This window comes from Ornithorhynchus anatinus, chromosome 20 (genome assembly GCF_004115215.2).
Source record: "Ornithorhynchus anatinus isolate Pmale09 chromosome 20, mOrnAna1.pri.v4, whole genome shotgun sequence".
Classification (NCBI taxonomy): Eukaryota; Metazoa; Chordata; class Mammalia; order Monotremata; family Ornithorhynchidae; genus Ornithorhynchus; species Ornithorhynchus anatinus.
The window spans coordinates 6,631,688-6,644,308 of NC_041747.1; the positions used below are offsets into that span (position 1 = coordinate 6,631,688).

General features: G+C 42.5%; 1 protein-coding gene across 2 annotated transcripts in view; it reads left to right on the forward strand.

Annotated features, from left to right (window-relative positions):
- The window catches only part of COG6 (component of oligomeric golgi complex 6), a 74,516-nt gene that overhangs the window by 37,147 nt on the left and 24,748 nt on the right, over positions 1-12,621 (forward strand). For both annotated transcript variants that reach the window (XM_039915014.1, XM_001512585.6), the window contains exons 14-18: positions 5,733-5,864; positions 6,250-6,417; positions 8,238-8,345; positions 11,107-11,160; positions 12,531-12,610. In XM_039915014.1, the coding sequence (XP_039770948.1) occupies positions 5,733-5,864; positions 6,250-6,417; positions 8,238-8,345; positions 11,107-11,160; positions 12,531-12,610 (542 nt within the window). The remainder of the gene's footprint in view (positions 1-5,732; positions 5,865-6,249; positions 6,418-8,237; positions 8,346-11,106; positions 11,161-12,530; positions 12,611-12,621) is intronic.

Below are 12,621 nucleotides of genomic sequence, written 5' to 3' on the forward strand. Positions count from 1 at the left end.
ACATGAGGTACGTGTAGGTTGGAAGTGAAAACAGCATCATACTCCAGTCTCAAATTAATGCCAAAATATCCCAGATCACGGCCCAGTTCAGATCTGAGAACAGCTTGTTCAGAGCACAATCAATACTAATAATAATAAACCACAGTGGACTCCGATCTCTGCTCTAAACTTACCTAAGATGTAGTACTCAGGGGGAGAGAATATATACCCATTTCAGTTTGCTATTCTCTTATCTGTTCTCTCCCTCATCCCTCTCCATTTCTCTCCCTCAAGGGCATTCCTTCCAAGACTGTTAGAAATGACAGGATTTAAGCAAGAAGGTGCTCAATTCTCCCCAAACGTTCTATATTTTGAAGTTATCGTTCTGTTTTCTTAGTGTCACTGGGTGTTTTGATCTAACTTTTGGGAGATAAATTGAATGGCTTAATTTTTTTTTTGGAGGGAACTGGTAAAAATATTCTTTATGTCACGAGTAGACTTTCTTATTTCTTTGTAGGCACAGATCTCAAGTTTCTTCCTTATTGAGCTTGTGCTTCTATGCCAACTCTGTAGACGGGAAAATCACTAGCCAGATTCAGGTTTTAGAACTCTCCGATAGAGCTAGTCAAGTTACACTTCAGGGAGAAAATTTAATTTGCCTCACCTCCGTCTGTCAATTTTCCTCTTGTAAAATAGTGTCAAGCTAGCTGGCTAAAGCTCCTGGAGCTGGTTCCCTCTCTTTCCCTTTTATCCCCCTCCCCACTCACACTTAAGACCTATTTTTAAAGCCTCATTCAGGACATAAAAGTCTTATCTATTCTGTAAAATAATTTAGGCCATAACCTATGAATATTCCTAATCCTGTCAAACTGATGAAACCGTAAAGGAGAAAACACTACTCTTCTGTTTCTGTTTTTCTTCACTGAAAGGAAGTGAGAGAGTGAGAGACAGAGGGCCAAAGAGAGTAGTGCAAAGTAAGTCGATTGAGTGAGGATGTGCTTTTATGTATTTTGATAAGGAATATGTGGGAATCACTTCACTTGACAGTTCACTTGCTGCTTAGCGGAAATCAGAAATTCCCGTTCTTCCTCCACTGATACCGCCCCGGTGACCTTGACAGAGATACGGAGTCCGGTTCTCGGCTCTCCGTAAATTCTTAGAGGACGGCCTTCGAGGGTTTACAGAGGGGACAGGGAAAATCTGCCCACCGCTGCATCCAGATGCTAAAAGGCAAGCCATGAAACGTATCATCTTCATCAGTGGAATTTGAGTGCTCACTGTGTGCAGAGCACCATATTAATCTCACGCTAAGGGCAAACCAGAGTTGGTAGGTAGACAGGTTCCCTGCCCACAGTCCTCTGGACTGTAAGCTGGGGTATGTGCTCTTGGTGGGGAGGGAGAGAGCTGCCAGCTGCCAAGCTGTACACTGCCAGTATCCTTTAGGGCTGAGGCAGCAATACCACCTTGAATTTCCAACACGTTTGAGCCTCAATCTCTTCACTGGCTTAAATGAATACGAGGCATCCCGGACCTAGAGAGGGCATGACTGTACCCTGGGGAGTATATAATTCAATGCATCGCTGTACGGATCACCTCTCCCCCTCCCGGGCACACAGACACCAACTGCCATAACTGGAGAAGCAGCATGGCTTAGTGGAAAGAGCACGGGCTTTGGAGTCAGGGCTCATGAGTTCGAATCCCAGCTCTGCCACTTGTCAGCTGTGTGACTGTGGGCAAGTCACTTAACTTCTCTGTGCCTCAGTTCCCTCATCTGTAAAATGGGGATTAAGACTGTGAGCCCCACGTGGGACAACCTGATTCCCCTGTGTCTACCCCAGCGCTTAGAACAGTGCTCGGCACATAGTAAGCGCTTAACAAATACCAACATTATTATTATTATTATTATTATTATAACTCCAACTGCTGGGAATGTCTACCCCGGCTCGTTGTTCGCACCCTACAAGTATCCACGATGCGCTGTCCTTTACATCTTGTAGCCACCGCCGAAGGATTTTTCCATGGGACTCATTCCTTCATACTTGAAGATGGATTCACAGTCCCCAAGTGCCCATATAAATTGACCTGCTGCCTTCTCGCATCATAAATGTCAAAAAAAAGTATTGTCCTCTTTGAAAAATGTTCACTACTTCTTCTCAGGAACTGAAGGGTTGGTTGAGGTTCATTTGTGTTTTAAATCACAAAAGTGTTTCGGCTTGTTAACATCTACCCCACCAATATGTGTCTTGATAAAGAGAACCTCTTTACTGGGGGGCTAATTCTTCATAACACTTTTTTGTTGCATTGGCACCTGAAGAAGTATTGAGAGGCCTAATTAATAATAATAATAATAATTATGGTATTTGTTTAGCGCTTACTGTGTGCCAAGCACTGTTCTAAGCACTGGGGTAGATACAAGTTAATCTGTCGGACACGGTCCCTGTCCCACATGGGGCTCACAGTCTTAATCCCCATTTTACAGATAAGGAAACTAAGGCCCAGAGAAGTGAAGTACTCGCCCAAGGGCACACAACAGGCCTGTGGTGGAGCTGGGATTAGAACCCAGGTCCTTCTGACTCCCAGGCCCATGCTCTATCCACTAAGTCACGCTGCTTATATACTGAGCCGGGAGTTCTTGATTTTTTTTTTTAATTGGGGATGTTTGTTCGAGTTCATCGGGAATAATCACTAGGTATACGTTGACATAGAAAATAATCCTATATTTGTAGATTCAAGATGTCCCCCCTACTGATGTTAGTGAGACCATGGTGCTGCAGAAATTCCTAGACTCTAGTGATAAACTTTGAGGCAATCTGTTCTTGGCTCTAGGCATCTCCTAAAATAGAGTAATGCATGTGTATCTCGGGTCATATACCATCAAGAAAGAGCAGATTGTGATGAGTAATTGACAGATAATATTCAGGGATCGTCCAACAATGAATATGTCAAGGACTAATTGGCAAGAGAAAATTCTGGTGTGGTGGGTATGATGTCCCTTATGGAATTTCGGGTGATGTCTCTGACTCATGTCTGCCCGTACCTAGGTGGAAATATGGAAGGGACAGCCAGCTCTTTATCCATCTCTCTACTTCATCTATAATTTGGTTTTCTCTTGTTGATCGTCCATTCAGATTTTTGCTTGGTTATTTGGCAGTTGCATTTGCATGGAGAGAGAGTCCACTTTCTTCAGTGATTCCTGGGACTAGGAATAAACTGCCCCACAGCTCAGTAAGCAGGTGTCCGAGGGGGTCTTACAATTCTGCTTCCCCTGAGTCCAGCTGCGTGCTCTGCACACAGTAGGGGCTTAATGAGCACTGTTCTTGACTGACTTCTCTTCGGGATCGTGGTGTACCCTCTGTGTTCAACAGAAAAGGAAGAGAATTATCTCTCTGGACAAACGTGCTTGGGAGGTGAATTTTACTCAGTGGAAACACTGAAGCTAAATGCACATGAGTGGTTTTGAAGGAAAGCTGACATTGCTCTATTCTTAAGCGTGGAGAGCGTGGGCACTTTTTTCTGTGATATACTTCTATTTTTTAATGTTATTTGGTACAGCATATCTTCCATAGTAGTTACCAGTTATACAGAGAGTATTTTATTCGGATTTCTTTATGAGACAGTTACGATTTTCCAATCAGTAACAATTGGTTACTTCTGTGAGCAAGATGTGACGTCCTTCTTAAATATAAACCTGGCAAATTGTACATAGTAGCCTAGGAAATGGTTGTCTGTGAAAAAACATTTAACCAAAATTGTCATCCATCCTTTAAAATTAGACTGGGCTTGCTTGCCAGAGTATCCCCGAGTCTGTAATACAAGGTATATGTGTTCTTCCTGCTTCACCTCAATGGAGATTTTTCAAAAATCATCTGGACAGACAGTTTGCTTCAGACAGGTTTATTTTTTTCCAACTTTTCAACCACAAATTAGCCCATTTCCTCGTTTGTCTCATCCAAAGACCTGTAATTTCCCATCCCTGGTGGAAAGTGTTAGTCTTGCGACAAGCCATAGGACAAATGCATTAACGCAACAAGTCACTATCTTTTTTCCAAGCCCCTATTGGGCATGAAAATGTCATAGAAACATAAGAACATTAAGAAGTGCTATTTCTGAGTTAGACCACATTTCCACCCTGCCGGGCATTCTCTGTCTGAGAGTGTTGGATGCTTTGGAAAAATAATGTTTGCCCTCTATGACATCCCAAAATTTTCCCTCTGTATCCCTAATGTTCTCCCTATTGTGGACTTCGAATTCAGGAGTTTATCTAAATCCCTCCTGAACCCCGTGATATGTCCAGCCTGTACAGTTTCCTGGTGTAGTGAATTCCATATATTTACCACACTCTGTATGAAGAAGTGTTTCTACAAGCCTACGCCTTTTTAGGCAGGCCAAATTTGGAGCTAGTAAAAGGTTACTGAGTTCCCAAGAGTGGCAGTCTAATTCTCGGTGGAAAATCGGGGTCCGTATTAGACAGACGTTGCAGAGATTGACATTGAAAATGCTGTAATTCGAATCCCCGCTCAATCAGTTCATCAACAGTAGTGTATTGAGTGCCTACTGTGAGCAGAATAGTCTGCTACTTGCTTGGGAGAGATTACAACCCTGGTGAGAGATGTACTCACTGCCGTCAAGGAGATTACAGTCTAAAATGTGGGATTTGAGCAGATTCTTATTTAGAAATTTATCCAAATGCAGTTTGTTTTGGGGTTTTTTTTTTCTCTTTTTTCTTGGTGTTTTTTGGTTGGTTTTTTTTTTTTGCCACTATAGGCAGTGCTAACCCAGGACCGGTCAATCCTGAAACCTGGAATAAAAGAATGGACTTGACCCCAGTTGACCAATAACTTTGATGAGCAGAAAAATAATTGCCTAGACCTTAATAATTCTCCTGGGAAGCATTATCTATTATAAATGCGTAAGAATTAAAGTTCAGCCTGTAATTTCCTCTTTCAAAGACAGAAGTTGTAACAGATTCTCTTAGAAAAGGAAAGCTCAGGGGAAACATCTATTTACCAACACAATTCCATTAAAAACTAAAATGGAACAATTATCCTAGAAATATTCGTCTTCTTCCCAAAGGAAAGTGAATACTTTCAATGGTTTGTAAATTCAATAGCGTTAATTTAACCCTTTTGAGGCTGAGGTGCCTTCCGTTCTCACAAGTTTTTCGGGTAGTTTGCTATATATTCTCTGAGATGATAAGTTCTGACAGTCTTCAGTGCCATTTTTGGTGGCCGGTATTTTTGTTTTAGAATTATATGTGCCTATAAACGAACATATACATGTTTGTGTCAAATAGATTTTGTCTCGACTCATTCCTTTCGAATCCTTGTGTGTGTCATATTTACCAGTAACCTACAAATCAAGATTGATAAGTAGGTCAAAGGCCACTCAAATCAATGGTGTGGACGGGAGGAAGAGGAGACATGGAAGGGCCAGCTGGGGAGAGGAAGCGGTCTGAGAGGCGGCCTTGGGAAAGATGGGGAAAGAGAGGGGGGAGTGAGACTAAGCCTTCAACTTGCCTCTCCTCAATCCTCTGCTACTCCAGTGCTCCCCATTCAAGCAGGTCAATCAGTAGTGTTTTTTGAGCACCTAATGGAAGCAGAATGCCGAATTAAAAAATACAAAAGAACTAGTAGACAGGGTCCCTGCCCTCCAGAAGCTTACAATCTAGTGGATGGTAAGCACGTGCAGTGGTTTCTAGTATCTAATGTGCTCGCTGTGGGAAGGTAGTAGGTGACGAGTTCTGTGTTTTTTAGGTTGAACTGCCCCCACCTGATCTCGGACCAAGCGCTGCCCTAAATCAGACGCTCACACTGTTGCGTGAAATTCTGGTGTCTCACGACTCTTCTGTTATTCCATTAGATGCTCGTCAAGCTGATTTTGTACAGGTAATTCAACAGTTTGTGTTACGATCGCTAGAGTTGCTGTTTCCGTTCCCCTCGTATCCAAGACCTATATTTTCAGATTTTATTTTCCTTTGGGTGGACTCTTTTTCTCGTTAAAGCCTTCTCTCTCAAATAGCTAAGTTCATTCCTCTTCAATGCACCTACAGTTTTAAATGATTCATTTGTTCCTGGTCCTACCAATTTTATTTTTTAAAGGTTTTTTTAAGATAAAGGTTTTTGTGTTTCCTTGGATCACCTTCTCCCCGATCATCCCTGGTACTCTGTACCACCTTTGACTGGGAGCATTCCAGACCCAAGCATCGGGGACGATCTCCTGAGAAATGAGGTCAGCCCACGTTTTGATCTTACCTCCTTTCTCCTTTTTGAGGTTTTATCCTGCATCTTGGATCCCTTACTACAGATGTGCACCGTAGGGGCTAGTAATTTGGGCACAGCCGACATGGCCACTTTCATGGTCAACTCGCTGTATATGATGAAGACAACTTTAGCTCTCTTTGAATTCACTGACAAACGGCTTGAAATGCTGCAATTTCAGGTAAGCGCCATCCTTATCACACGCGGCAATGGGAACGCCTTTTAGCATTTACAAACTAACTCATATCCATCCTCAGCAGCTTTGTATGTGTTTAATTTTACATTCAACTGGTAATCCCGGCCACTCAGTTTGTAGCCACGATTTGATCTCTCTGTCCCTCAGTCGAGTGTAATAGTAATAATAATAATTATGGTATTTGTTAAGCGCTTACTATGTGCCAAGCACTCTTCTAAGCGCTAGGGTAGATACAAGGTAATCAGGTTGTCCCACGTGGGGTTTACAGTCTTAATCCCCGTTTTACAGGTGAGGTAACTGAAGCACAGAGAAGTTAAGTGGCTTGCCCAAGGTCACACAGCAGACTAATGGTGGACTTGGGATTAGAACCCACGTCCTCTGACTCCCAAGCTTGTGCTCTTTCCACTAAGCCATGTAAGCTCCTTGTGGAAAGAAGACAGTACGGGAAATCAGGAGACCTGGGCTCCAATTCCAGCTCTGCCCCTCACCTCCTCTTTGATCTTGGGCAAGTCATTTAACTCCTCTGTGCCTCAGTTTTCTCCTGTAAAATGGGGATAAAACTATGAACCCCATGTGAAAACGGAATGCTGATCTGAATTTCTTGTACCTCTGCCAGGAATCAGTACCTCTATTACTTTTATTTACATAATGCCAACCAGAGCACTCTTAATTCATATTCAATCCCATTTAGCTTCAAAAATCCCCTGGACCAGGCAGAGAGGGGGGGAATCACAGATAATGGAACTGTATTCCAGATGGGAAAACAAGTTACCAGAGGGTGTGACTTGACCAAGATCTCACAATGAAATGGTGAAATTCTGGCTTCCTTCATGTTAAACGAAGTTTGTCAGAATGTGGATTTCAGTTTCTGAGCTATGAATACTGTGATCTCTTTCCAAGGGTGTAGGTACTGCAGGAGGTGTTAGGGAATGGAGATATTTTTAATCTATGCACAAACCAGTGTGAGGCAAAACATAATTGTTATGCCAAGCTTTCTAGTCCCATAAACCAAACGAAAACACCAGCTTCTGAGATGGCTGAAGCAACGAGAATTATTCAAATTCCGAGGCATGCTGCATTTCTAATTTTTGATGACAGGTTGCAAGTTTAAGAGTTGACAACATGCTAAGCTATTGTATGCCTACAAAATAGCTGGTTTTGCAAACTGAACCTTTTTTTATATACAAGGGAGTTTTATTCCATCGTTTTTGTCTTTTTTTTGCCCTTGAGGGGCGAGTTTTCAACGTAACCCAAATTTTGGTTTTTTTTTAAAAGCTTCCCCCTACCCCCCGCCACCCGGGTTCCAGGGAGAGATGGCAGAGACAGAATTTGGACTCTGTGGAGGTTTTTTGGTTTTCTTCAATTCTGTGAGACAGGATTTTTACACATGCACTCATTGACTCCTTAGAGCTGGCTCTCCTTTTCGTCCCCTCAGTTCTGGGAGTAGGGTATTCCTTGGCTAACTGTCAGCGAGCCAGCAAAGGCTCTCCACTCCTTCACCTATCGACCGCTGACCGTGTTGCCGAATAGGAGAAGTTGCGGCTTCAGACCGGATGAGCACTCGAGCGTGGGTTTTCCTTCGTGGGGTATTTCACAAGAGTGTGAGATCTGGGAATTCTGAAATCTCTTTAAACCTGGGTCATTCCCTTAGGTTCTGGGTAATAATAATGAATTAGCTAGTTTATCATTTTACAGAGAATGCGCAGCACTTTAAAACAATCAACTTGCAAGTGAATGTACAGCAACACAAGCAGCCAGTCCACAGGAATAAGTATGTTGTTTGTCTTTTTGGATTTCTGTTCTAGATTGAAGCACATTTGGATACACTTATAAATGAACAAGCCTCTTATATATTAACGAGAGCGGGCCTGAGTTACATCTACAGTACTGTTCAGCAGCATAAACCGGAACAGGTAAACTCAAGGATTCCCTTATAAACACTGTTATTTGTAACTTTCTAAGACTTCTCTAAACCTTTGCAAAGCCCTCCTGAGCCTTGTTTATTGTATGTGTTCAGGGAATCAGGGAAGAAGTGAAAGGCAGAGTCCCTGACTCCCTGAATTCACATTCAGAAGGGGTGGAAGAACCCCTAAGGTGACAACAGGCCATAAGTTAGCAATACCAAACACAGATTGAACTAACAAGATATAGTAGTGGTAATATTAGCAATATCTGCTCCTTATAGAATTGTTCTGGTTCTAAGGAATACGCTATTTTGAATGATTTAAGTTAGTTTAGGCAATCAGCCTTTATGGAAATGGCAGTTAACTTTATTGATCTCCTCCAAGAGGCCTTCCCTGTCTAGGCCTTCTTTTCCTCTTCTCCCACTCCCTTCTCTGTCACCCCGTACTTGGATTTGCACCCTTTATTCACCCCTCCCTCAGCCCCACAGCCCTCAGGTACATATCTGTCATTTCTTTACATTACCATCTGTCTCCCCCTCTAGACTGTAAGCTTGTTGTGGGCAGGGAATGGGTCTACCCACTCTCTTATATTGTACCCCCCCCAAGTGCTTAGTACAATGCTCAGCACACAGGAAGCTCTTAAATACCACTTAGTGATTGACAAAATTTACATTCTATAATTAAGAACAAACCATAGGGTAGGTTCTACTTATCTGTTTGGAAGAATTGACTAGTAAAACGTAGCCAAATGTAAGTTACTTAGAGAAATAATTTTTGCTATAACTTGTGTTTGTTATAAGTGCAAAGAAAATATAATGAATCTGCAAAAATTGAAAATCATGTTATGGATTAGGAATCAACAGGGATGCAATTAAGTTTGTTCATGTTCATCCCATTCTTCATTTTCATTCTGAGTCCTAGCCAGCAGCTCCTAGTATGGTGCCCTCTCCATTATGCAGTATTTTCATTTTGCCCCCTGAAAACATGATAAAGAGGTTTTATGGTGCAAGAGATGGAAGCAAAAGGAGCTGTGGGCTTTTGGTGTCAGGGCCTTCAAAGTCCTACTGAAGACACACCTCCTCCAAGAGGCCTTCCCAGACTAAGCCCCCTTTTCCTCAGCTCCCCCTCCCTTCCGCATCACCTCAACTTGCTCCCTTTGCTCTTCCCCACCTCCCGCCCCCCCCAGCAGTTAAGTATATATCTATAATTTTACTTATATCGATGCCTGTTTACTTGTTTTGATGTCTGCCTCCCCACCTCGAGACTGTAAGCCTATTTTGCGTAGGGATTGTCTCTCTTTATTGCTGTATTGTACTTTCCAAGCTCTTAGTACAGTGCTCTGCACACTGTAAGCACTCAATAAATATGATTTAGTGACTGAAGGGCTAGGTGTCCTGGGCCAGTGGAAGATGGCTCTGTCTCTGTTCTCCTCATGAGGATAATAGTAATAAGCTTTATGGTTAAGTATTTACTGTGTGTCAAGCATTGTATTAAGTCCTGGAGTAGATACAAGATAATCAGGATGGACACAATCCCTGCTCCACATAGGGCACTCACTCTCATGGGAAGAAGGTACAGGTATTTAGTCCTCATTTTACAGTTGAGGAAACTGAGGCCCAGAGAAGTTAAGGGACTTGCCCAGAGTCACACAGCAGGGAAGTGACAGTCGGGATTAGAACCTGGATCCTCTGACTCTCAGACCCATGGTCTTTCCTCCAGGCTGCACTGTTCAATATCCCAAAGGGTCCCGCCTCAAAAAATCTGGCTCATTCTTTATCATCTTCCTAATGCAGATGAGTAGCCAAAATGGTCATTTTTGAGTCAGGTGGTTTACCATACAACCTAAAGTTCACCCAGGCAGGCCCTCACCAAGCCAGTGGTTCCCAAGATCTGCAGAATGTATTAACTGCCTCCAGGGTGTTTAGTGTTGGATACATGGCATCTGTAGCTTTGAAATTAATGTAGTGATCTGACTGAGAAAAAGTTTAAATTTGTAATGCCTCATCCCAGGCTGTTTGATTTTTGCATCCCTTTTCCTGATAAAAAAGAAAATAAATCTTTGATGCTTCCTGTTTTGATACCCTGCAAACCTGAAAACTGACTGAAAGTGAATTTCCAAGGCTCTGCCAAGTTTTGTGTTAGCTTTTTCTGTGATTTATTGATTGAAAGTAGATGTATTATCTCCATTTTGCAGATGAGGAAATTGTGGCACCACAGGAGGCCAGTGGTAGCACTGGGATTGGAACCCAAGTCTCCTAATTCTTAGTCGCAGGTCCTTCCAAGCCATCCTGCCTTCTGGTCTAACAGTTTATACATTCCCGAGGTTTTGTCTGGGTTTTTTTTTTTGGGTGAGAAGGCAGGGCTGTGTAATCTTGCATCACAGCCCACTTTTTAAGGACCGCGTCCCCTTCCATACCACGGGCTAGTACATGCCCCAGATAAATGGCTCTTTAAAGGATGTCCGAGGCTTAGATCTGTAGCAGGTGTTGGCTTGTTTGCTGGGTAATATGGTTTTCTTTGATCTCGAGCACTGCCCGGTATCCTCTACCCCAACTGTCACCCATCTTTACTGATAGGCTTTTTCACAATTGTGGTTGGCATGAAATTAGTTCTTGTCTTTGTGAGGAGATGGCAGAAGCAAAAGGAAAATCTGAAACCACATTAAGCATCCGGTTTCATTTTTAAGAAGCCATTTTTGAATGAGAGCTCACTCCCAAAGGGCGCACGACTGGTTTTAATTATATGTTGCCTTTGGTTTGTCTTTCTTCAGGGTGCCTTAGCAAATTTACCAAACTTGGATTCAGTGTCGCTGAAAGCTGCAATGGTAAGTGTTTATACCAAAATATATATTGTGCAGTGCCCAGTCAGTCCTTGATTAATTTCTAACTGGCATTAGAATGAAGGGAGTCTAAGAATTATTCTCCAAACGTTCCAACAAGGCATCCAAACTAGCTAATGAAAGCTGAAAACGAACACTGTGCTCTACTCAACAGGCTAGTGCAGGGCAGGGAGAAGAGCAGGCTTATATTAAAATCAATTGATTTCCCTGCCCATTAGCTAGTTTCCCTACTGGTTATAGCTGTTAAACTGTAGCTCTCCAAGAAATGAATATAAGACTCAGGTTGCTGTGATAAAGAAAATACAATACTTTTTCCAGGGCCGAAATGCACCCCCCTCATTATCTTTGGAATTTGATTGAACCCACACTTCTTGGTGGGTGGAAATCTTGACTTACATACCGTGAATAATCGGTCTTTGTACATTTTAAGAGAATCACCGCATCACATTCACGTAGGGTGTTATGTGGGGTTAGGAGTAAGATAGGAATACAACTCAAATTCTGGAATCTCACCATTGTTTTTAATGCTTTTATAGTATCTAACCTGTTCTTTTGCACATCAAAATTAACTTGGGTATTAAAGCTATTTGTAAACTTGGTAGAGAGAGTAGAGGCTGGCTCTTTTAGTAGGAGTTAAAGGCTACCTCTTAACTCTAATCATGAGGCTGCTTCTGCCTCACCTGTCACTAGGAGACTGACCTAATGACAGGGTTCAGGAAAATGCCTTTCAGAGAAGCTCAGATGAGTCTCCTTAATTTATTTCCCACATCACTTTTTAAAAACAAATGATCCAAAAGACGTGTTCACTTTTTCAAACGGCATCCAGATTGATGCTCTCTGCCTACTACCTCAATTACCAGATGCTCAACCTAATGATTTTTTTTTTGTCCTTAGAAAGCCTTTAGAACAAATTATCCAAGGGTTCTTAATGGTCTTTCGTCCCTTAGTAGCTTTCCTATCTGCTTACGTCTTCATCAGTTTACCGCCCGTGAACCCCGTCCTTCGAGTCGCAGGCTGATGGTGCTGAACTCAAATCAGTCATTTTGCTTCTTGTTTGCTTCTGATGAGAAGTTGTGGGGGAGAAGTGGAAGCTGGTGACCATTAGGGTTTTGGGTTATCTGTGGATTTCAATGAACTATGCTATAGCCCCATCATCCGTTTCCATGGATTCCTCAGAGTTGGCAATAATGAGAGAAGAAATATGCAGTTTCTGACAAATGGAGTTAGAATGGCCTAGAACTGCCCGATTCTGACCCCCTTGTTTGGAGATGGAGCCCTTATAAGAGGATGGCCAGGTTTTTAGCACTCGATGGTAGATAACATTTACATTTCAAGGTGTTTTTTTCTTCTTTTAGGCTCAGTTTGATCGTTATCTAGCTGCCCCAGATAACCTGCTCATGCCACAGCTGAATTTCCTTCTGAGCGCCACAGTAAAGTAAGTAGTTT